The sequence below is a fragment of the Hyaena hyaena genome, unplaced genomic scaffold, assembly GCF_003009895.1.
Source record: "Hyaena hyaena isolate Hyena2069 unplaced genomic scaffold, ASM300989v1 scaffold_118, whole genome shotgun sequence".
In the NCBI taxonomy this organism is placed as follows: domain Eukaryota; kingdom Metazoa; phylum Chordata; class Mammalia; order Carnivora; family Hyaenidae; genus Hyaena; species Hyaena hyaena.
Window position 1 is genome coordinate 3,366,191 of NW_024080751.1, and position 22,775 is coordinate 3,388,965.

Consider the following 22,775-nt stretch of genomic DNA (forward strand, 5'->3'; position numbering starts at 1 on the left):
TGTGCTCTCTATTTTGTTTTATTACTCTATTTGTTCTTTCACCAATACCACCCTATAGTGATTGTTGTGTCTTTTTAGAAAGTCTTAAAATACAGTAGTGTCAGTCTTACAGCTTTGTTCTTCAACATTATATTGGCTGTTCTGGGTCTCTTGCTTCTCAGTGTACATTGTAGAATTACTTTGTTGATACCCACAAAATAACTTGCTGGGCTTTTTGTTGGGATTACATCAAATCTGTAGATCAGGTGGGAAAGAACTGACATCTTGACAATATTAACTTTCCTATCCATGAACCTGGAATTTCTCTCCATTTATTTAGAGTCTTTGATTTTCTTCATTAGTCATACAGCTTTCTTCATATAGATCTTATACATGTTTTGTTAGATTTATGCCTGAGTGTTTCTTTTTGGGGAATACTAATGTAAATGGAATGTAATTTCAAATTCTAGCTGTTCATTGCTAGTTTGCAAGAAACCAATCAACTTTTGTATATTAACCTGGTATCCTTCAGCAGTGCTATCACAGTTGCATTTTAGTTCCATGAGTATTTTCGTTAATTTTTGGGATTTTTTTTCTACACAATGATGTCATCTGTGAACAACATTTTATTTCTTTCTTTCCATTTTGTATACCATTTATTTCTTTTTCTGCATTGGTAGGACTTCCAGTGTGATGTTGAATAGGAGTGGTGAGAGCAGGTGTCTTTCCCTGGTTTCTGATATTAGTGGGGAAGCATGTAGTTTCTCTCCCTTAAGTGTGATGTTAGGTGTAATTTTGGTTTTTGGAAGATGTTCTTTATCAAGCTGAAGACATTCCCCTCAATTCCTAGTTTCCTGAGAATTGCTAACATGAATGGGTCAGTATTGGATTTTGTCACATGCTTTTTATATATTTATTGATGTAGGATTGTATGATTTTTTCTTTGGCCTGTTGGCATGATTACATTAGTTGATTTCAAATGTTGACAAGGTATAATTTACATACCTTGAATAAATACGACTTGGTTTTGGCATATAATTCTTTCTATACATTATTGGATATAATTTGCTAATATTTTGATGATTTTGCATCCATGTTCATGAAAGATACTGGTCTGTAATTTTCCTTTCTTATAACGTCTTTAATTTTGGTGTTAAGATGATACTAGTGTCACAGAATGAGTTAAGAAGTATTCCCTCTGCTTCAGTCTTCTGGATGATTGTGGAAACTTGATATAATTCTTCCCTAAGTATTTGATAGAACTCACTATTGAACCCCTCTGGGCCTGGTGCTTTCTGTTTTAGAAGGTAATAATTATTCATTCAATTCTTTAATAGAGAGAGGCCTATTCAGATGATCTGTTTCTCCTTGTGTGAATTCTGGTAGATTTTGTCTTTCAAGAAATTGGTTCATTTGGTTTAGATATCAAATTTGTGGGCCTGGTTGTTCATAATATCCTTTTCTTAGCCTTTTAATATCTAAGAGTGACAGCACCTATTTCATTTCTATAGTAGCAACTTCAGTCTTTTCTCTCTCTTTTTTTCCTTAGCTAACCTGGCTAGAGATGTATCAATTTTATTGATCTCTTCAAAGAACCAGCTTTTAATTTCCTTCAGTTTTTAATACAATTTACTTTTCCATGGATAGAAACTTTTATTTTGATCTCTACAGAGCACTTGGCATGGTTCTGCAAGTTCTTACCCTGTGTTATTTAATGCCTAACAAAGCCCAAACTTACTAAATAATTTCTAACCCCCTTTATTTCTCTTTGTAGTTATATATAAAACCATATTTTTCTGAAATGTTCCTTTCAGCCTTTATTTTCCTTTGAAAGTTAACTGATAGAGTCTCAAAGTAACTTACACATTATTTCAGAGCAAAAAGTCCAAAGAGAAAGGGTTTACTGATGCAGCAGAATCCTTGATAAACCAACTCAATAAGAGATACAAACCAAAGGATGACATAAAGTCTACAAGAAAATTCAAGGAGTCTTTGACTGACAGGTATATACTTAAATTTTAGACATAAATATTTTTCTGACATACAACTAAATTATTTCACAGTTTTAAGGTTAGTTTTGAACATGTTCAAATAGTAGAAACACCTAGTTACTTACTTTTGTAAATAATAAGTGTTTAAATTATACTGGAAGGGAACTAAATTTGAAATTAAGCACTGTAGTATGTGATTATATTTTATAAAGTATCAAAATACTATATTGATACAGCATACATTTTCATAAATAAGTCTTTAGGCTATAGACATTTTAGGATTTTATTTATCGAGCCTACTGATGAATAAGATTAAATACGTTTACTTATGTTGCTGAGCGAAATGAGCTGAGCTGAGTCGCTTTCATATAATAAATATGTATTTTTTTTCTGAAGGTTAGGTCTTATTACAAGATGTTTCTTTATAGGTTTTAGGTGGTTAATTCATGTTTATGTTTAACTTAATTCTGGCCTCTTTACACGGCATGAAATAGTTCCTCTCATGGCAGAACCATTCATTTCAAATTGCTTGTCCCCTCTAGCTGCATGCCCGATTCTGCTTAGGATTCACAGTCACGGTGCTGGTGCTGTTGACTAGGAGGGGAGTTGCAGGAGTCTGACACTAGGCCTGTCACACTGCAGTGATTTAAGACGTATGGAATGTAAACTTAGCGACCCAAATGTTTTACCTTATATGACGTGGCTTTTATGAAGAACACTCTACCGATCATTGCTTTTTAAATTTTTGACAAAATCTTTTTTACAGCAGTTTTTCAAACAAATCTGACCTACAGCTCAGTAAGGTACGTTTCATTTATTTCACTACACCTAATCTATAGTCAAACTCTGACATTTGACTGTAAACATAAAGTAGAAGCACAATAGGGTGGAATTAATGTCTTCAGCATGTTGAAAAATTGATTAAACAACCACAAGTTTAGTGGCAAGTACTCAAAATAATCCTTTCTGTTCTGCTTTTCAAAAAAAAAGTTCCTTTTTTTTAGTTTATTTATTTATTTTGAGAGAGAGAGAGAAGGGGCAGAGAGAGAGAGAGAGAGAGAGAGAGAGAGAGAATCCCAGGCAGACTCTGTGCTGGCAGTGCAGAGCTTGATGTAGGGCTCAATCTCACCAAACTGTGAGATCATGACCTGAGCTGCAATCAAGAGTTGGGCACTTAACTGACTGAGGGACCTAAATGCTCCAAAAATATTTCTTTTACATGTCTGAGTGTGATATTTTCACTTTCTGCTACCTGATTCAATAAATCTTTGTTTTCATTTTTTTCCCTAGCTAATCCCATCTCTTCTGACAGTAAGATCTTTCCTAAGTCTGTGTTTCTGTTTAAAAAAGTTATTTATGCAGGCTAAAAATACCAGTTGCCTTTGAGTTATTCCTCACACTTACTTTCTATCCATTTGATTTCAAGTTTTGAGGTTCACCTTCTGTACGTTCCTCCTAAATCCCCCTCTGCTGCCTAAGTAGCTCCCGTTTCCTAGTTTCAGTTCTAGTTTCTAATCCCTGGATTATTGCAGTGGCCTTTATGTAATTTTTTTGCCTCTAAGATTTCTCTTGCCAGTCCACCGTTCTATTCAGTACTGGCTTTTTCTCTTTTTAAGGCACACACTTCAGCCACGCCCTTCTGCTCAGATTCCTCAGGTTCCTGTTGCTTACTGAGCACAGACTTAGGCTGGCTCTCCAGTCCCTTTCCAAGTCTGTCTTTATTTCCTATTATTATTCCCTAGACATGTCTCCTTTAGTTGAAGCATAATAACTTGAGATTCCCCGAAGTGTTTTTCCTAAGTGTTTATTCTCTTTCCTTGCCCTCTTTAGGAAAAACTTTGAACTTTCAGGATGCTCTTACACTCTTCTGGTCATCAAAGCTTGATTCCACCTAGTGAGTCTTACTTCAGAGTCCACCTTCTTTTTGAAAACTTCCAAGGTGCCCTGACGCAGAGTCCAAATGGACAGAAATTCTGAATCTACACACCAATTTCTTTGTACCATTTTTTGATATTTTACTCACTCTTGCAGTTCTTTTTTCTCTCTACTGTCTTCTAGTAGAGTGTGTCTGTGTAGAATCATTTGTGTACCCTGTGTAACACTTCTGCTTACTCTTGTATCTCTTTTTAATAGCTTGGCTTATTTTTGTGTCTTCTGTATTACCTACACACACTAGCATGCAGTAGTTGAATTTAACAGCTATATCTAAACGTTAAAAATCATATTGGAAAAGATAACTCAGATAAGCGATCAGAGGGGCAATATATTAAGGGATCAACTTTCTGGAATAATAGAAATAGTTATATATAAAACAGCCAAAATACATAATAAAATTGAATATAATAACAGCTAAAATGAATATTTAATTTTATTTTCAGCTTATTAGACTTCTGAGTATCTCTTTTTAGTAGGTAGTCATTTAGTGATATTAATGGTGATTTTCCATGAACCTTAGTCTCTCCCAAAGTTCTTCTATTTAAGACTTTAAAGTAAATGAGTCTGGAAAAAAAGAAGCGTGTTTGTGTTGTGATTCTGGAGTCACTGATGCTCTGCTTGTTAGGAAACCAGGGTAAAGGTCATTTAGCCCAGCCCGGGTACAACAGTGGAAGTTAAGTGTTAAAAGTAAGGATCTTATATTTTGTATCTAATTTACTTGCAGTTATGTTCTCAGTTAATACTTAAGTCTTCAAAATTTATATCAGTATGGATGCTGAATACTTTTATTCAGTTTACATGAAGGGAACAGCTGCAGATGGAAAACATGAGTAGAAATAGGTAGAAAATAGATGAAAAATAAAATTGCACGTGTTGTTTGCCAACTATACTAATGTGCAAGTTTGAATGGTTGTATATAAACTTCTGTCTTTAGGAAAAAGTTCAGAAAAAGAGTTACAGACAACTGAAGACTACTTTTGTTAATGTTACTTCCGAATGCCCACTGTAAGTAATTTTCCATAGATCTTATAGTTTCATTCATATATGAAGAATATTTATTATATAATGAAGTTAATATTTCTCTTCATTTTTACAGGAATGATGTTTACAATTTTAACTTGAATGGAGCTGATGAGCCTGTTATAAAACTTGGAGTAAGCTAGAAATCAGCATTGCGTATTAGTTATTCAGTATTTATTTTGTATTCACTATATTATTACAATGTATGCTTTTTGGCTTCCATTCTCTTATAGATATGCTTTAAGGTATTTTTAAATATTTTAAAACTTATTTTGTACCAATTTAGGTATATTTAGTTTCCTTTAAAATCTTTCTGACTGAAGTAGAGAAAATTGAGTAATTAGAGCCTGGGGGGGACTCACCCTACTACATCAAGAAAATCTCTTTCTTTCTTGATACAAGGCATTTTAAAACAATTACTTATTTTGGTTTTAGTATATTTTATAGTGTTAACTTTCTTTTTATATGTAAAAATACTGCTGTAAGCTTAATTTTATTGATGCATCTAATGATAGGAAGTGATAAAAGCTAGAATTCATATGTTTATTTTTTAAAACTTGTTTACCTTATTTTGACACTAAGAAAAATTTTTTAATGTTTATTCACAATCTAGATCCAGGAATTTCAAGCTACAGCTACAGAAGCCTGTGTGGATAATTCAATAAAATTGTAGGTGTTTTTATTACAATCAGATGGATTAGAGTAAAATAAGTTTCTCAATTGTTCTTTCTCTTCAGTGTGTCCTCCCCGTGTGTGTGAGAGGTTCTAACATACTGGGGATACTCGCAGCAGGACTGCCCCGTTACGTTCTGGACACTCCAGCCTTTACTCCCGAACGTGACACGCGTGTCCTCTGCACTTGTCACGTTAGCTGTGCTTGTCCGATGATGAAGCTGGAAGGCCTCAGTCCTTCATCAAACCTGTTATTTTTATAATGAACCGAGGTCAGAGAGGATGAGCAACTTGGCCAGAATTGTATAGTGAGCTAGTAAAAGAGTCAGGCTGAAGACCAAGGTCTAGCTGTCCGGTGCATGTTACCTTAAGAGAACAATTAATTGCATTAATTAAAATTAATGCATCTTTTTTTTTAAGGATAGGTTTAAGGAATCATGATGAACTTGAACCTTCTCTCAAAACGAAAGATAAAAGAGTAAGTTATGATATCCTAATGTGTACATTAACAGCTGTATTTAAAAAAAAAAAAAAAACAATTTTCTGGGGTGCCGGGGTGGCTCAGTCGGTTGAGCATCTGACTCTTGGTATTGGCTCAGGTCATCATCTCACGATTTGTGAGATGGAGCTCTGCGCTGACCCCACAGAGCCTGCTTGGGAGTCTCTCTTTGCCCCTCCCCCATGTGTGCATGCCTTCTATCTCAAATACTTAAAAAAAATATCCATTGCCCAAGATGATCAAGCTCTAGAAAACAAAAATATTTGGGTTTTTCCCCCTCTATGAGATTGTTCGTGTGCCAACTATGACTTTGTTATGGTCTCGGAGCTATTTGTAATCATCTACTAATAGAAGGTATGATAGCTTTAGTTACTTTCTTTGATGGCATTAGCTCATATCTGTGTAGAAGTAAGCTGTTTTAACTTTTAAACAACAACAAAATAGGAATTTCAGTCTCTGATCTGGATTTCTGGGTGACTTTCTGGTTATGTTTTCTTAAGGCCAGGTACATTAGTATGCCAAAAAATTAAGAAGTCAGTTTCTGTTGCTTGGGTTGTTTCTGTTTTCTGTTTTTTGGCTTAACTTACCTTTAATGGTGTATAATGAGACACGTTTCTTCATCTATTACAAGGATTCTTTTTTGTTTTACTAGATTGTAGCAAATCATAAAAAGAAAAATCTCTTTAGTGATACTGACACAGAATACAGATGTGATGACAGCAAGACTGATGTTAGCTGGCTGAAGGGGCCAAAATCAAAACCACAGCTATTAGACTATAGCAGAAATAAAAATGTAAAGAAGCAGAAAAGTGGCAAACCAAGTAAGAAATGACTTTTTAGAGAAATACTGCAAATGATTTACCATGTCAACTACTTGAAATGCTTTCTTAGCTGATAAGTGTGTTTGTATGTAGGTAGTGCTGATAACTACATAGCCTTATAAACAGAAAAAACAGCAAATATAGCACAACACTACGTGGTTTTGTTTTTTGTTTTATTTTTAGTATTATGGTTGTGTAGAGATTACTTTTTTTTTTTACTGGGATATTAAAGACACAAAACATAATTGTCATATTCTTCGGTTCGTGCATACTCTCATCATTTGTCTGCTCGTGGCCTGCTGTCATACAGTTATTTGGGAGTTATTGTGGATAATGTGTTACCAAATACTCATGAACCCAACACCCTAATAAGCAGAAATCAAATCTTGGACATCCCATTTCCTGTCACACCTAACACATATACTCTTTAGGAGTTCACATAAAAACATAAGGAAAACCATTTTCTTGCAGAAATATTTTTGCCTAAATCTTCCACAGAATGTCTTCCCAGCATATGGCTTTTGCTTTGTCTAGTGAATCTCTTAAAGCAGTGGGATAAGAGTTTGAGGTATGGATTTTTGGCTAGACATACTGACCATTTTCCTAGCTTGTTTACTAAAACCCAAAGATTTTATATATTCCATTTTTAAAAGAAGACCTTTTAAATTGATATTTAAGAGAACCAGCCTTTATTTTATGTCAGGATAAAATATAACCAATAGTAGCCTCTGCATATGTGGGGAGGAGAGTGGGTGACAGCTTAAACAGGAGTTACTAAGAGAAACCTGGAAGTGAAGCTTGGCACATGTTTGTAAATGAGGCTGAATCTTGAAAACGGGGCCAATCATCTCTGCAAAGAAGAGAAGCAGCAGGATTATCATATAGGAAAGAGGCTGCCTGAGACGGCAGCATGTGCTAGTGCAGGGAGGGGGGGGCGGGGCGGCCGTAGCACAGGTCAGACTTGTGCTAAGAGGCCGTTAGATTCACCGCACCTGCTCGAGGCTCTGAGGCTCTGGGACTTGGCAACGGTGTATTATCAGCCAGGAGAAACTGATACAAGTCCTCAGGGACTTTATACTCATTTATAACCTCTTGAGGAAACATTCAAGGTTAGAATAGTCAGTAGTTTTAAAATTGAACTTCAGAGTGCACTGTTTTATTTAAATGGCTGAATGCCTACAAGTCACTGTGTGGGGACTGGCTTATCAGCAGGATTGGAAGAGCTTTTTCCCAGAACCTCATTGCTTCCTTGGCTTGGATAAACCCATTTCCTAGGCTTCAGAGAATATTTAGAAAGTTGATTGTGCTTGAAAAGCAAAAAAAGGAATAGGGACTAAAGCTAGCTATTCTCAGTAAATACGGACGAATCTTAGAAACAACGAGGGGTGAAAAATAAAGCACACCATAGAATATTATATATGAGATGATACCGTTTTATAAAGTTCATTATATTCTTTAGGGATAGATACCTGTGAAGTAAAACTTTTTTTTTTTTTTTTTAAGACCAAGTGAATGGGAAACAATTCAAGATAATGAAAATATTCCCTTTTGGCAGAGGGGATATTGACAATCAGGGAGAGTACACATAAATAGATAACATCACTATTCATAATCCAGCTTTTAAATTGAATGATAGATGCAGAGGTGTTCACTTTATAACTTATGTTACCTGTTCTCACGCATGTTTAAGAAGTTTCATGGTATAAAGGAGGAGAAAAGAAGTTGATCACTTAAACCCTACTGCACACTATAAAGTTTTGAATGTCCGTTTGGCCTCAAATCATCTTGAAATTCAAATTTTTGAATGAATTTAAAATGTATTCTTGTTACGATTTTAACTTCTATGCAGAAATATTCTAATAAATTTTAATACCAGTTCTTATTTGAAAAATTTAACTTTATTTTCTTGAATTGCAGGATCATCTTTGGAAAGGGGACAACCAAGATCTAAAATGGTAAAACCAAGAAGTTTGTGTTCAAACATCCCTTGAAAATTATTTTTCTCTTATGATGTAAAAAGCTTCATTTTTCATCTTATAATTTTATCCTTAATGTTACTTATTTCTCCAGAATTGTTCTAGCCTTTGCATGCATACTCCTACTTTCTGCCTCTTTGAATCATGTTGGCCTGTTTTAGGTCTGTTTTATTCTGTGATTATAATACCTATATCTGTTTCTCTTTTTTCCTCTCTTTTCTCTTTTTTATGTAAGTTAGGTAATACGTATACCAGGCCCCTCAGAGTTTTAGTGATAGCTATAAAAAGGGTAATGGGGGAGATACTTGGATGGAAAGATAAAATCCAGACTTTTAAAAATATTAGTCAGGAAGTTTATTTAATTCCTACAAATATTTTATGTATTGTCACATGACCAGTTGTATAGCAAAGAGCTTTTATTTCTTATATCTCACATATTGATCTACTAATTCAGAAATTTTCCTCCTAAAGACACCCAACAAAAATACCACCAAAAAGGAAGAGGAGACAGTTCCAGATGGGAGAACCAGACTTCCACGAAGAGCGGCAAAAACCAAAAAAAATTATAAAGACCTCTCAAATTCAGAATCAGAGAGTGAACAAGAATTTTCACATTCATTTAAAGAGAAGTTGCTAGTAAAGGTAAATAGATACAATTCAGATTAAAATTTTCTAAAAAGCCTGCCTGTTAAAATACTAAGTAGAGAAATAAAGTTTTCCAAAAATGTTGACTATGTCACATTTTAAGATTGAACCTTCTATATGAGAAATGTTATATACTAAAAATTGATCTTGAGGCAGTATGTTAAAATTTGTGGTAAGTTGGCATTAGTGTTACAAAACAGATGTTTGACTCTAGCAAAATTAGAACTTTAATATTTTTGAATTAGAAAAGCACTTGATTTTTCCAAAATTATACATCAAAACAGTGCAGACTGTTGGGAAGCTGTGACTCTTTCTCTGAAGCCAAAATATTAGATCTGAGGTTCTTCCCATACACTGACCACCTGTGTCTATCCCTGACTTCTTTCTGTCTCTTAATGTTACAGACCTCTCCCCAGCCATCTGTGCTGGAAAGCTTTTTTAACAAAGTTAAAAAAAAAAAAAAAAAAAAAAGAAAGAAAGACAAGAAAAATAGTGCTTATAGTTTGCCAGGTGCTATTCTAAGTAGTTTATAGATTTAACTTCTTAAAGTCTCTTAAGTACCATAGGTGACTAGTACTACTATTATTGACATCTCATTTTACAAATGAGAAATTGAGGCTCAGAGAGATGAAGGAACTTGCCCAAGGTCACACAGCTAGGAGGTGGTAAAACAAAGGTTTGAACCCAGAGAGTCTGGCACTGAAGGTAGGTCTCTGATTGTTACCACTGTTCCTGATTGCACATAATTAAGCTTCCACCCTGCTTTGTTTATAACCCTGTTATCCTCTACTTGGAAGACTTTAAGAACTTCATAACTTATGTCCACATTTTCTGTCACTTCTTACTTTAATTTACTCTCTGTAAGTCAGATGAGTCTTCCCAAGCCCCCTTTCATCATCTCTTTCTTCAAAGAAAAATGCTGACAATCTCTATGTGGGCAGTCAGTCAGTGCATCCGAAGACCTTGGCAAACTCACTCTCCCTGCTCCCTGCTGTGTAACCAGAGCTGAAACAGCCAGATGGGCCAGCTTGTGACTCCCCAGCGACGCTGTGCAGCTCCAGTCCCGGTGATCTGGCGGGAGTCTCCCCTCACCATCTTCTCTGTGACTCCCGGACACGTCAAGTGCCATGAAGTCCAGGAACTCTTTCTGGTTTCCCTAAACTGCGTATAATCTCCTTACATATCAGCACTTGTGATATTATAGTCCATGTATTACATTCCCTGTGAATTTGTCATGTGCCTTCTATAAGCAGAAAGTCCTACACTACTCCTGTTGAAGCCCGTCATACCCGTATATAGTAACAGAAGATATTTAATATTTCAGCATAATTTATGTGTCCAAGTATAACTATGTATTTAAGTATAACTTAAAAATTATCAATATACTTAGGAGGAGAATATCCGTACCAGAAGCAAAACCATAAAGCTACCAAAGAAACAGAAGAAAGCCGCCTCTGCCGAAACACAGGAGGATAGAGCAAAAGAAGGGAAAAACTCATCTCTACTAAAAGATGCTGTAAGAGATAATAACCTTGGCTCATCTCCTGTATCTTTATCTGGGAGCGCATCACCTGCAGAAGTCATGAGATGTCAGTATCATTTTTTTCTTTTAAATATTTAACAAGTTTCTATTATAACTTTGTGAAAACACAGTTTAAAGATTAATCTTAAATATGCTCCTCAAAGTTGTAGGTAGTAAGAACTCCAGCTTTTGAACTAGTTAATGCCAGTAACTTGGTCTTTGCTAAGTAGACGTGCAGGTGTCCTTCTGACACCCAAGGCTTTCATGGTGGGAAGTCAAAGACCAAATGGTTCAATGTGGAGAATATTTAATGTATATTTACAAATTGTAATGTGAAAGCTTAAATCAACTCTTAGGCTTTTAATCCCCAAACATATTTAATAATGTGAAAATAATGATGGGGATTTCTGCTGTTTCTCTTTTACATTTCATTGACAAAAGTCTGCAAGGAATATCATGGTCATTCTGTGGACCTATAGTGGATTATCTTCACAAATTGAGATTTGCTTTTGTTTAAAGATAACTCACAAAGAAAAATTCATAATCTTTGGAACTCTGGAATACACACACACATACACACACACACATGTTTTTCTAGTATAGTAACTATAAGTTTGCACTTTCTGTCAGTTCTTTGAGAATTTTTTAAAGCATTTCCAAGTATCCATAAGTTAACATATACTTCCTCCAAAGTAGCTGTTTTGTTCTTTACTAGAATATTTTCTATGCTGTTCAGGACCACTGACCTCTCAGATAACCACATGCCAGAACAGAGATGCACATGCCCTGATTTGATCTGAAAACTGAGAGTCCATTTACACTACGACCTATTTCAGCCATGAATTTCCTCAACTGTACATGAAGGATATAGATAAGATGATTTCCCAGGGCATCTCCAACCAGAAAGTTCTGTGACTTTACCATGTAACCGTTCTGGCTATGATGTCAGAATACTCAAGATAATGCTTAGGGTGATCATTACAGTGCAGCTCAGCTCATACTATAGATATTTTTGTGGGAAATTTTGAAAGTTCTTATAATTACATCTTAAATGGAGCCATTAATATTTTTCAAAGTTTTACAAATTAAATTATTTTAATATAAATTAAAATTGATTTATTAGAAGTTTATCTTTTTAAATACAGATAAGGATTTGATAAATCATTATAGTCTAGGATTTCATCATACTATTTCTGAAGCAGACATCAATGATAATACCTGTCATCTGTGTTTTGTGTTTTGTGAGGCAATATAGGTATAGAGAAAATAACAGAGAAGGATTTTACTCAGGATTATGACTGTTTAACAGAATCCGTATCACCTTATTCAAAAACTTCATCACCTGACTCTTTAAACAGTACATATGGAGGTCCAATAAGGTCACCTAAAAACAGTAACAAAAATGTATGTGCAAGAGAACATTGCTCACCAATTCCGCGATCCTTCTTGTTGGTAAGAATATATGTTATTTTCTTCCTTTACCAGATACATTCAAAGTGAGGAAATCATTTCCCTCTAATTTTAATCAAGTGTACATTGCTTGTCCACCTAGCTTAGGGTTCTGGGTTTGGTCAGTGGGACAAAAATAACATACTGATAAGTAAACAGCCTCTGTGAAACTGATGGCCTAATAAATAGCTGTACAGGAGGAAAGGTGTGGTGGTGTGAGAAGTACTGAGTGCTGTGTAGAGTATTCTGATAGGAATGATCACTGCGACAGAGGTGCTACTCACTTGTCTATGTGTCAAAACCATGTAGTTCATAAATGAATGAATATTAAAATGAACAAAGTTAGTGGTATAGTGGAAAATTCTTTATTCTTTCTCTTTTTTATATTGTTATATGTACCATTTCTTAATATGTAGGTATGTTCAAAGTGTTGTAAAAAGACATTAAAGATAGGAATCAATTATGGTCAAAGTGAGGAACCATAGCTAAAAATGTTATGCCTACAAAGAGGAGTTTGAAGTTGTGGCTACTTCAGTACCAGTTTAAAACCCACCCCACTGTCATCCCCTTTTGGCTCGGGTTGTATAGATGGCTTAAATTGGAGAATTTTATAGTTCTCTTTGGGTCTCTATGTAAAGTTATAGAACTGGTTGCCAAGATAATATAATTCACTGCAGCTGGGTATAGCTGAAAGAGTTTCATGTGAGACGGAATTGCATTTAAATCCTGACTCCACTCTTTGTTTGCTGTGTAACATTTTACAAGTTAATGAATCCCTCTGCACCTCACTTTTCTCATCTGTACAGTAGGGTAGTGAGAAATTAGTCTGTGCAAGCAGAATATGTGATACGTAGTAAGTACCCAAATATATTCTTCTTTTGATCTGTGTTGACTTCCATCTACAGACATGCAGTTAATGAGTTCTGTGTACCTACGGCCCAGATCTGAGGACTCTGACAAAACCAAGCTTCCATCCTACTTTGAACCAAATGTTTGTATTTCTGCAGGATGTTAAGGTCCTTTTATTCTGTTTAACCAGTAGCTTTCACAGAGCATGTTTTTCTAACAAAATCTCTTACGAGACCTCCAGTGTACCAAACAAATAAAAATGGAGCCACACCAGGTAAAGCCGACAGGCCTAAGCCCTAGGCTACTCACCCCCCATCCCGGGTTACTCCCAAGGCACCTTCGCAAGGCTCTCCATTCCAGAGCGCCAGTTTTCCACTAGATCTCTTCCCGTGGTCTTTGGCTCTGCCGCCCTTCGTGTCCCTGAGCCCTTTAATCCCCAGCACCCTCTCTTGCAAATCTCAAACCCTAGGGGATGCCCTGCCCACTTTGCTTTCATCCTACTCTGTGCTAGTAGGAATTTTAATTATTGCATATTTATTGGCCATTTGTTTCCCATTTATTGTTGACTCTGAGATAGTAGAAATTTGCTACATAAATTAGCTCTGTCAGTTTACACTCTCCATCACTGCTCTTGGATAGTGGCCATATTTCCCTACGGTTTTAACTGTTACCACATGTTCTGTTTTCACCAAGCTGATGTGTAGTATGTAACTTTAATTTGCATTTTACTGATTAAAAACATCAGTAAGTATTTTGGCCATTTTGTGAATTGGCTTTTTTTTTCCCCCTAATTTTTTAATTGTTTGATTTTTTTTCTTATAAATTTGTAGGCGTTCTTAAAATATTCTAGATATTCTATATTGGTTATGTATGTACAATGCAAACATCCTTTTTCCAGTAGCTATAATTTCACTTAGATAAAAAAAAATTTCCATATCACAAAACATAATGACATTTACCAGAGTCTTTTTGTGACCAAGAAATCCCTCAGTTATTATCATATTTTCCTGTCAGTTAAAAATGTCTTAAACACTATTAGGTTTTCAGTGTTCCTAGGGAGTTTAGTGCAGCATCCTGCACGTGCGCAAAGGCCCTCCGGTCTCCATCGTTTGTTATGCTGATCAGGCCGTAGCACCGAGGGCCAGCTCTTGGGACACTGTTCTGTGTAACTGGCCAGTCTGTCTCTGTGCTAATGCCACAGTGCTGTCATTGGTATAGTCTTTCACACTTGCATGGTGTTTCACCAACCTCCACCCCTCTCATTCTCTTACTTATAAATCCCCATGGCCCTCTAGTCATCCATATAAATTTTGGAACTACTTTAAGGGAAGAATTGCCATTTCCCAGTATTGATACTGGGAGCTTTCTCACCGTATGTTTTTCTCTCTACATTTTGGTGTTATGCCAAATCTTCCACAAAGAAAATAAATTCCTGTATCTTATGGATTTTCTTTTTGCTGTATTAAACAAAAACTTTAAAAGTTGTCTGAGCTTTTAATTTTTTTGCTTTGTATAGAAGCACTATAGATTTTTATATCTCCAGCCACCTTCATTAATTTTGTCATAATTCCCTGCCTAGGTTTTCTTGGATGTTGGACAGTTCCTCATGATACTTTTTTGCATTTTCCATTCTGGTCCTTATACTCTTTTATTGTTCAGGTGACTGTGACCTCTGGGGCAAGTGAAATAGATGCCACACTAGCCAACATACTTTGCCATAGGCTTTGTAAATACTTACAGATTAGCGTTTCAGTTGTCCAAGGACTTTTTCCCTTTCTATTAATGAATGGGTGTTGAATTTTAATAGCATGAATTATTCCCTTGAAATAGAAGTCATTCTGGTGTAATATTGTTGTGGTTTTGTTTTCAGTTTTAAATAACTTTCTAATTTCCTTTGGGTTTCTGTAGGTCTTGTGCATTCATAGCCCAGACATTCTCCAGTTAATAATACTGTTGTGTATAGAAAACATATAAATTCTCTGGTACTTACACTAGAAACACAGGATTCCACCAGCTACTCAGATGAAAGCACTGATAGTTCAGAAAAAAACAGTATATGAAAATTGAACTGACACATGACGATGAACATCACGTACAAGAGCAGTAGAGGTTAGAAGGGTAGTAGAGCCAGCAAACTTAAATTAAGATTGTTCTTATAAGAACAGACTACTGGCCCTAAATAATAAATGTATTTTAATATTTTTCAACTTATTACTTTAAAAAACATCAGATTTTCAAGATTCAGATCATGGAAAAAGGTTGAAATTTTTTAAGTGAGATGTTGTAAGTTCTTAAATAGTGGAGATATAGTTGCTGAGCCACTGGCTTAGGTACTTACAACTGGGACTTTCTGGTTTCACGATAATTTAGAAATCGGTTATACTTTGTGCCACTATAGCAGTCCATCAACAGAAATGTTTTTAATAATCTGTAAGACAGAAAGCTAAGGCAGAATTTTACAGCTTGAGGGGGAGGGCTGGGATGGGACCTAAACAAAAGTATCTGAAAAAAGAAGGGGCAACATTTGCAAATTATTTGCTTTAGGGTTTGAGAAAGATGGTCAAAGGCGAAGCCACGAGCACCTACAGAATTTTTTTTTCCAATTTCTATTTCTAACACCTGTTTTAGGGAACTCATTCCGCATCTCCACTGTCTATGTCTAGTGAAGGAAGAGAGCAAATACGGTGTGACGTTCCTTGTGACTCTACTCATGCATCAGGTTTGTAGCCACAGCATTGCTTTAAAAACAGGATTACGGGGCACCTGGGTGGCTTAGTCGGTTAAGCGGCCGACTTTCGCTTAGGTCATGATCTCGCGGTTTGTGGGTTCGAGCCCCGCGTCGGGCTCTGTGCTGACTGCCAGCTCAGAGCCTGGAGCCTCCTTCAGTCTGTGACTCCCTCTCTCTCTGACCCTCCCCTGCTCACGCTGTCTCTCTCTCTCTCCTAGAAATAAATAAAACATTAAAAAAAATTTAAAAAAAAAATAAAAAAAAAATAAAAACAGGATTACTGAACTACTCTGAAATTTCACTCTCTAAAGCAATTATATTTTTAGCCATACCATTTATTCAATTTAGTTAATGTCAAAGTGAAAATAAGGCTGGATAGAATTTAATGCATGGCTGCCTAAAAGAATGCAAATAAATCACTGAAAGGCTTTTTTAAATAAAAGCAAGAAAATAATTAGGTTATTTTTAATCAAGATTGTAGTGCAATTGTTTTTTAACTGTTCTTAAGGCCCTACACCGCGTCTTAGTCACAAACGAATGTACATAGAAAAAGAAAATCTAAGTAATGCTGAAGTAGAATTGGAAGACGAGGAGGAAGGGGGAGTATACTTGCCTCCCAAAAAACTATCTAGAACTGAAGATACAGATAATCACACTTACAAAGGTAAGTAGATCAAATGCTTGTGTCAAAATGCAATTAATTGTGGAAGGGGGTTCCTTAGCTCTTAAATCGCGCACACACACGAGAACTTTGGATAAGTCTCATAAGGATGATGCTCTATCACTGAGTTCACTTTATGTGAATAATATGGTAGTAAGGGTCTTTTAAATCTTATAAATCTTATCGTTCTGTTGCTGATTACCACATGTAAGTTTTACTAACTAGAGTATAAATTAAGGATAGATTAGTATGTCACTAAATATTTGGTTATTAACATGGACATAGTTAAAAAGTAATCGTTCTATTTCAGTGTTAACATTTTTGCCTTAATACCCATGGCAAGAGAATTTTTTTAAAAAGAAAATATTTTTAACTGCCTTTTATGTCACATTCTTAGATCACACATAGAATCTGAAAATAAGATTTTGTTCTCAGCCTCATGACAAGTAAGTCTAAGTTTGTAAATAATGCATATTGTAACTTTAGCCGTTTGTCTCCATTGTTTAGTATCTGAAAGTATATCTCCGTTATCCACAAATGACTTGTCTCTTCCTGCGGAGAACTGGGAAAGTGAAATTTCAGGTGTGGGGGTGATGTGTGAGAAGTTCAATACAGAATTTAAGAGGAAATTTCATGTAAGTTACCATTCTTTAAATGACAGTTTATACCCAATAATGTGGTCATATGCCACCTGTCTACTAATCTAGCAGCTCATTTGATCCTTTGGCAACAAAACACCCATTTATGAATTCGCTTTTCCTCATGGACTGGTGAAAAGCGGAGTATCTGTCTTCTGAGACAGGTTTCTCTTCTCAAATCTGTGCATTATTCGTATTCTTTCTTTTCCTAGATTCTTTGTCTTATTTCCCTTTGCAGTTTGTTTACCATTTTGATTCTTCGTGACTTTTTTCTGAACAGTTTTCTTTCCATGCCTCCTCTTTTCATCGAATGGAAATGACTGCCAGCACGGTTGCTGGAATCAAGCAGGAAGCCAGAGAAATCCCCTCGCACTGTTTTACCGGGTCACTCCTCATGGTGCTGCAGCCCCAGGGCTCCAGTGACGTGATGTTTGCAAAAATGCTTTCTAAACAACGTTTCGCTGTTGTTTTCTCCACCACCTGCCTCTCTGTCTGACATGCTGTGTTAGGGACAGTCCTCTTTGCCTCCTGTTACCGTGTGTGGAAAACCCCACTCGTCATCGGCCCCCCCTGCTCTTGTCCCTCCCTCTGAGATGATTTAAGATTCTGTATATTTTAATTATCAAAGGTCAACCTGTACACGGAGAAGCCCTGGTTTCTGCGTGTCTCTTCTGCTCTGCAGGTGGCTAGCTCCAGCGAGTATAGTTTTGTGGAAGACAGTAATGATCCTGAGTGTGAATTTAGGCTCTGTTCCTGAGGAGGGTTATGATCTCTGTAATTATGCGGTATAGCATTTTTATAAATAATGTAGAGTGTGGCGTCCTTAGGGAAACAGACACCGCTCACACAGCTTTTTTATGAACACTTCAGTGTAAATCACCAAGTTTCTCATTTCTCACTTTGCTTAGTCATTTGCATGGTAAAGTCGTTGTTCTTAACATAGTCTTAGTTAGATTATTTATTGTTTTGTAAAGAGTTTTCAAGTTAAAAATGTTTTTCAGATCCGTCAAAAAATAATGGATTATTTTGCAAAGCAGTCTTGGAAAACAACTCAGCAACATCTGAATATGGTGAACCACCAGATTCAGGAGTACAGGTCTGTAATAAAAACCTTGTTTGAAATCTTCTGAATGCTCTAGTTTAAAAAAAATTCTCATTTTGTTTCTTTAATAGGATCAAAAAACTTGATAAATTCCAATTCATCATCATAGAGGAGCTGGAGAATTTTGAAAAAGATTCACAGTCTTTAAAAGATTTGGAGAAGGAATTTGTGGTTTGTGCTTTTAAGAATTTTTTTGAAGAGCTACACTTAGGAAAACTTCTGTTAATTTTGTTCTTTAGAAAATAGTTTTAGGGGCACCTGGGTGGCTCAGTCGGTTAAGCATCAGCTCAGGCCATGATCTCATGGTACTTGAGTTTGAGCCCCACTTTGGGCTCTGTGCTGACAGCCTAGAGCCTGCTTCAGATTCTGTGTCTCCCTCTCTCTGCTCCTCCCTTATTCACACTCTGTCTCTCTCAAAAAATAAACATTAAAATTTTTCTAAAATAGTTTTAGATTTCATATATCCCCACTTATAGATTGAAGCTTATGAGTAAGTACCTTTGATAATACGGGGAAAATCCTGAGACAGTGTATGATGTCTAGAATATGCTTAGCATCTAGCCAAGTTGTTTATTTAAATTAGGAACAGGAATATAGGAATTCTTCAAGTTTCATTTTTTTGTCTTTTTAAATGTAGGATTTGGGAGAGAAGATATTTCAGAAGTTTAGTGCCTATCAGAAAAGTGAGCAGCAGAGGTTGGTGCGGCATTCTTACTGACTACAGCCTAAATACATTTTTAACTTTTAAATAATATAAACCTTACCACTATATTATAGCAATTTAAAATGGTAAATACAAAGGTAACTTCCTTTGTTAGGCTTCACCACTTGAAAGCGTCACTGGACAAAAATGTCTTCTACAACACTGATTACGAAGAAACTATTTTTACATCTGAGGTACAGCCTTTTTTACATTCTCATATATAATCTCTCCATACTTTTTTGCTGTGAAAATATTACCGTAAACGTCACAGGTGAAATATTGATTTACAGATGTGCGCGCTGAAGGAGGACATGAAGGCGCTGCAGGAGAGGCTGCTGAAGGACATGGTGAGCCGCGCTCTAGCGGGCGTCCATCCACACGCCTTCGTCCTGCTGTGTGGACGGAGACAGTGGTCTTAGTTCTTGAAATTATTCTAGAATAATGGAGCAAATTGATAGGAAAATATTAATAGCAGTGATTTAAATGAGTCCCTCCTAAAGAAAAAAAGAATGTTTGGAAATGTTTAAATGAGCTAAAAGAATACTTTCTTTGTTGTGTGCCTAAGCACTGCAGCTCGCAGCAGACCTCTGCGTGCCCTCCGCAGGTGTGTCAGGGCGGCGCTGCCACAATTACCATCCACTTGGGCAACAAGACTCCATTAATGTAGATTTGAGGATAAAAGTAGTTGACTTTTGGAGTTGATTCTAAAGGTCTACTAGCCCAGCAACTGCATTCTGAGGGGAAGGCACCTGGGGGTGAGGGGTCCAAAGGCACTGCCCTCAAAAATGGTGGACACTTGTCTGTAGACTTTACTACATCCTGAAATTTCGTTGTTGTTTTTTTTTTAATTTTTTTTTTATTTCTAGGAGAGAGAGAGAGACAGCGTGAGCAGGGGAGGGTCAGAGAGAGAGGGAGTCACAGACTGAAACAGGCTCCAGGCTCTGAGCTGGCAGTCAGCACAGAGCCCGACGCGGGGCTCGAACCCACGAACCGCGAGATCATGACCTGAGCGAAAGTCGGACGCTTAACCGACTAAGCCACCCAGGTGCCCCTACATCCTGCAATTTCAATAGAACCTCCATACGCTGAGAGAGTAGAGGAACAGCCTCTTGTGGCGAAGACAGTTTAGCTTGAAGCAGCCTGGAAAGACATTTCAACAATTTGGGATTTAAAAGACTGGATCTCTGCACATTGATCATCTAGAATATCTGCGCCGAGCCTGGAACTCTGTAGATACTTAGATCCTGGGCAGCGAGATAGAATGAGCACTAATACAAAGTACCTTTAGGAAAGGGGTTGTTTTAAAAAGAATCCTGAATAATAGCTAGCTTTTTTTTCTCTGTTTGATGGTTTTATAGTGATAATTTAAAATCTAAGTGTGATTTTTATTTTTCCCTCCTGGCCATAGCAAGAAGAGGAGCTTCTTAATGTACGCAGAGGACTGATGTCATTATTCATGGCTCATGAAAGAAACGTTCATGTGTGATGTCTAGCTGTTATCAGTACGCTGTAGCCTCCTCTTCCTGTTGCTGTAAAAGGAAATATCACAGCAGCTCCACAAACAGTGCTTCTGTCAGAGCCTCCAAGTCCAAAGAAATGTTGTCTTATGGATGAGAAAGAATCCAACCTCAGGAGACTTTAGTACTATGCAGACCATTCTCTTTTCAGGGAGAAATTTGGGGGAAACCGAATAGTAAAAGGAATTTTGCTTGTTTTTGTAGTACTGTTTTTGTTGGACAAATCTTAGCGAGTTAACTATACTCACAAAACTATACTCACAAAACTAGTATTTTTTAATAAAATAAAATGTATCATATAAAATGTATTTTTAAATGAATACAGTTTGGACTAAATATAAGGTATTACTAGTTCAGAACATACTACGTGTAATACAAAGTTAGCCCTGCTGAGAAAGGGGAGAAGTCTCTGATGTAAAATGCTTACCGGCGTGTAAGTCAGCACCTCCATCACCTGCTGGGGAGTGTGTTCATTCAGTTATGGCACCCGTGTTAGAAGGCGTTAAATAGCCTATAAAAGTTACTATATTTTCTAAACATTTTAATTGTAGGTAGATAACTGCTAAGCATGCTTTTTGACAAGTACTTTTTAAACTCTGTTCATGGTAATATTTTGCTAGAATATAAAAATGTTTAATTGTATATTAAAGTTGAAATAAATGCTGTGTCACTTGAATATTATAATTTTATGAATCATCTTCCTACTTGATGACCATTGGGTCAGACAAAACATCCTGTACAACCAGACGTCTGAAGTATGAAAGGAAGCGGCCTCGCTCACTCTTGCTTGCCTGCTTAGCGCTAGCAGAGAGTTGGACTACTACCAGCACTGAAATGGCATGGACCAAGTGGCTTTCTCAGTGTAGACAAGCAGAAGACAACCCTTCCCATCGTAGCTTTGCCCAGTTACCGATAGGGTCGGAGGCATGTTATGTCACGAGACAGTGACAGCTCGTGTCACAGTAAACACTACGCAGGACTTCTCGCATGACGGCATTCCCCCCTGCTCAGCTGCACGTGTGCTCCAGCCTGGGTTCGAGCTGTGACCCAGTCCATGCCAGTAGTTGTACCCCTCTGACCTCTCACCCTCCAGCCTGCCGTCTAGAGTCGTCCTGGGCTGTCACCCCACCCCTGTCCTGCGAAGCCTGTTCCCTTTCTTGTCCCTCCTTCCTTCCTTACCTCTTCTAGAGTATTTAGTCAGAAAGAACTCTCTCCTCTCACAGAATCTGCTAATTCACACCCCTCATTCCACAACCTGAACGTCACTGGAGGAAGATCATATAACCAAGCTTAAGTTTATGACTGCATATTTCAAATGGCTGCTCGGCAATCCTGACTCGCCCAGCCTGTTACTGCTTATCAATACTTCGGTCCTTGATTCTTTACCCTGCAGTGGAGGGCCTCACTTCCTGCTTCCCTCATCCTTTCTCCCTGAAATGTGGCATGTTGCCCATGTCAATGCTGGCATTTCCTGATTTCTCGCATGCTCCAGTGGCTCATTTGCCTCTATATTTAAGGACTGTCCCTCACTAGTGCCCTGCATCTGACCGTCTTTGTCGTCTCTGAAGGGAGTGTAGCCTATACTTACTAACACACACACAAAGCACGGCCCTTGGCATCAAGCACCGCGCCCCCCCCACCGCCCAGTGTACTTCCCCACTCACCTTTGCACAGAGCAGAGGAAAAGAATTTTCTTGTTACTATCTCAGCTTGTACACTTCCTGTTTGCTCTTCATACCTTCTCAATCCACCTTCTTTACCTACCACTTCTCCAATCAAAATCATCAGTGGTTCAATTTACTGAGTTTAATCTCTATCTTCTTCTTAACTCAGCTTCTCAATGCCCTGTCACCCAGAATTCGCCTGGCAGATTTTCCACTAGTCTCTTTCCTGGCTTCCCTTTTATCTCTTAATGTGGAACTCATTCCTCAAACTCTACTTCCTCCTTAGGTAACTTCATCTGGTTCCACGTAATCATCGTCTTTGTGTTGATGACTTCCAAATGTATCCAGGTTCTGACCTTTGCTTTGGACATCAGCATCTCATGCACACTCATTATTGCCAGTTC

General features: G+C 37.0%; 1 protein-coding gene across 9 annotated transcripts in view; it reads left to right on the forward strand.

Annotated features, from left to right (window-relative positions):
- The window catches only part of SYCP2 (synaptonemal complex protein 2), a 79,610-nt gene extending 58,225 nt beyond the window's left edge, over nucleotides 1-21,385 (forward strand). For 6 of the 9 annotated variants that reach the window (XM_039236980.1, XM_039236985.1, XM_039236984.1 and 3 more), the window contains 20 exons: nucleotides 1,855-1,982; nucleotides 2,737-2,773; nucleotides 4,840-4,910; nucleotides 5,002-5,059; nucleotides 5,539-5,594; nucleotides 6,018-6,075; nucleotides 6,749-6,917; nucleotides 8,835-8,872; nucleotides 9,365-9,535; nucleotides 10,929-11,127; nucleotides 12,307-12,512; nucleotides 15,987-16,077; nucleotides 16,595-16,750; nucleotides 17,255-17,382; nucleotides 18,387-18,481; nucleotides 18,559-18,658; nucleotides 19,125-19,183; nucleotides 19,306-19,384; nucleotides 19,481-19,537; nucleotides 20,599-21,385. In XM_039236980.1, the coding sequence (XP_039092911.1) occupies nucleotides 1,855-1,982; nucleotides 2,737-2,773; nucleotides 4,840-4,910; nucleotides 5,002-5,059; nucleotides 5,539-5,594; nucleotides 6,018-6,075; nucleotides 6,749-6,917; nucleotides 8,835-8,872; nucleotides 9,365-9,535; nucleotides 10,929-11,127; nucleotides 12,307-12,512; nucleotides 15,987-16,077; nucleotides 16,595-16,750; nucleotides 17,255-17,382; nucleotides 18,387-18,481; nucleotides 18,559-18,658; nucleotides 19,125-19,183; nucleotides 19,306-19,384; nucleotides 19,481-19,537; nucleotides 20,599-20,676 (2,034 nt within the window). In that variant the 3' untranslated portion in view covers nucleotides 20,677-21,385. The remainder of the gene's footprint in view (nucleotides 1-1,854; nucleotides 1,983-2,736; nucleotides 2,774-4,839; nucleotides 4,911-5,001; nucleotides 5,060-5,538; nucleotides 5,595-6,017; nucleotides 6,076-6,748; nucleotides 6,918-8,834; nucleotides 8,873-9,364; nucleotides 9,536-10,928; nucleotides 11,128-12,306; nucleotides 12,513-15,986; nucleotides 16,078-16,594; nucleotides 16,751-17,254; nucleotides 17,383-18,386; nucleotides 18,482-18,558; nucleotides 18,659-19,124; nucleotides 19,184-19,305; nucleotides 19,385-19,480; nucleotides 19,538-20,598) is intronic. The other 3 variants (XM_039236983.1, XM_039236982.1, XM_039236986.1) reach the window with 3 other exon arrangements.
- Nucleotides 21,386-22,775: the final 1,390 nt, after the last annotated feature.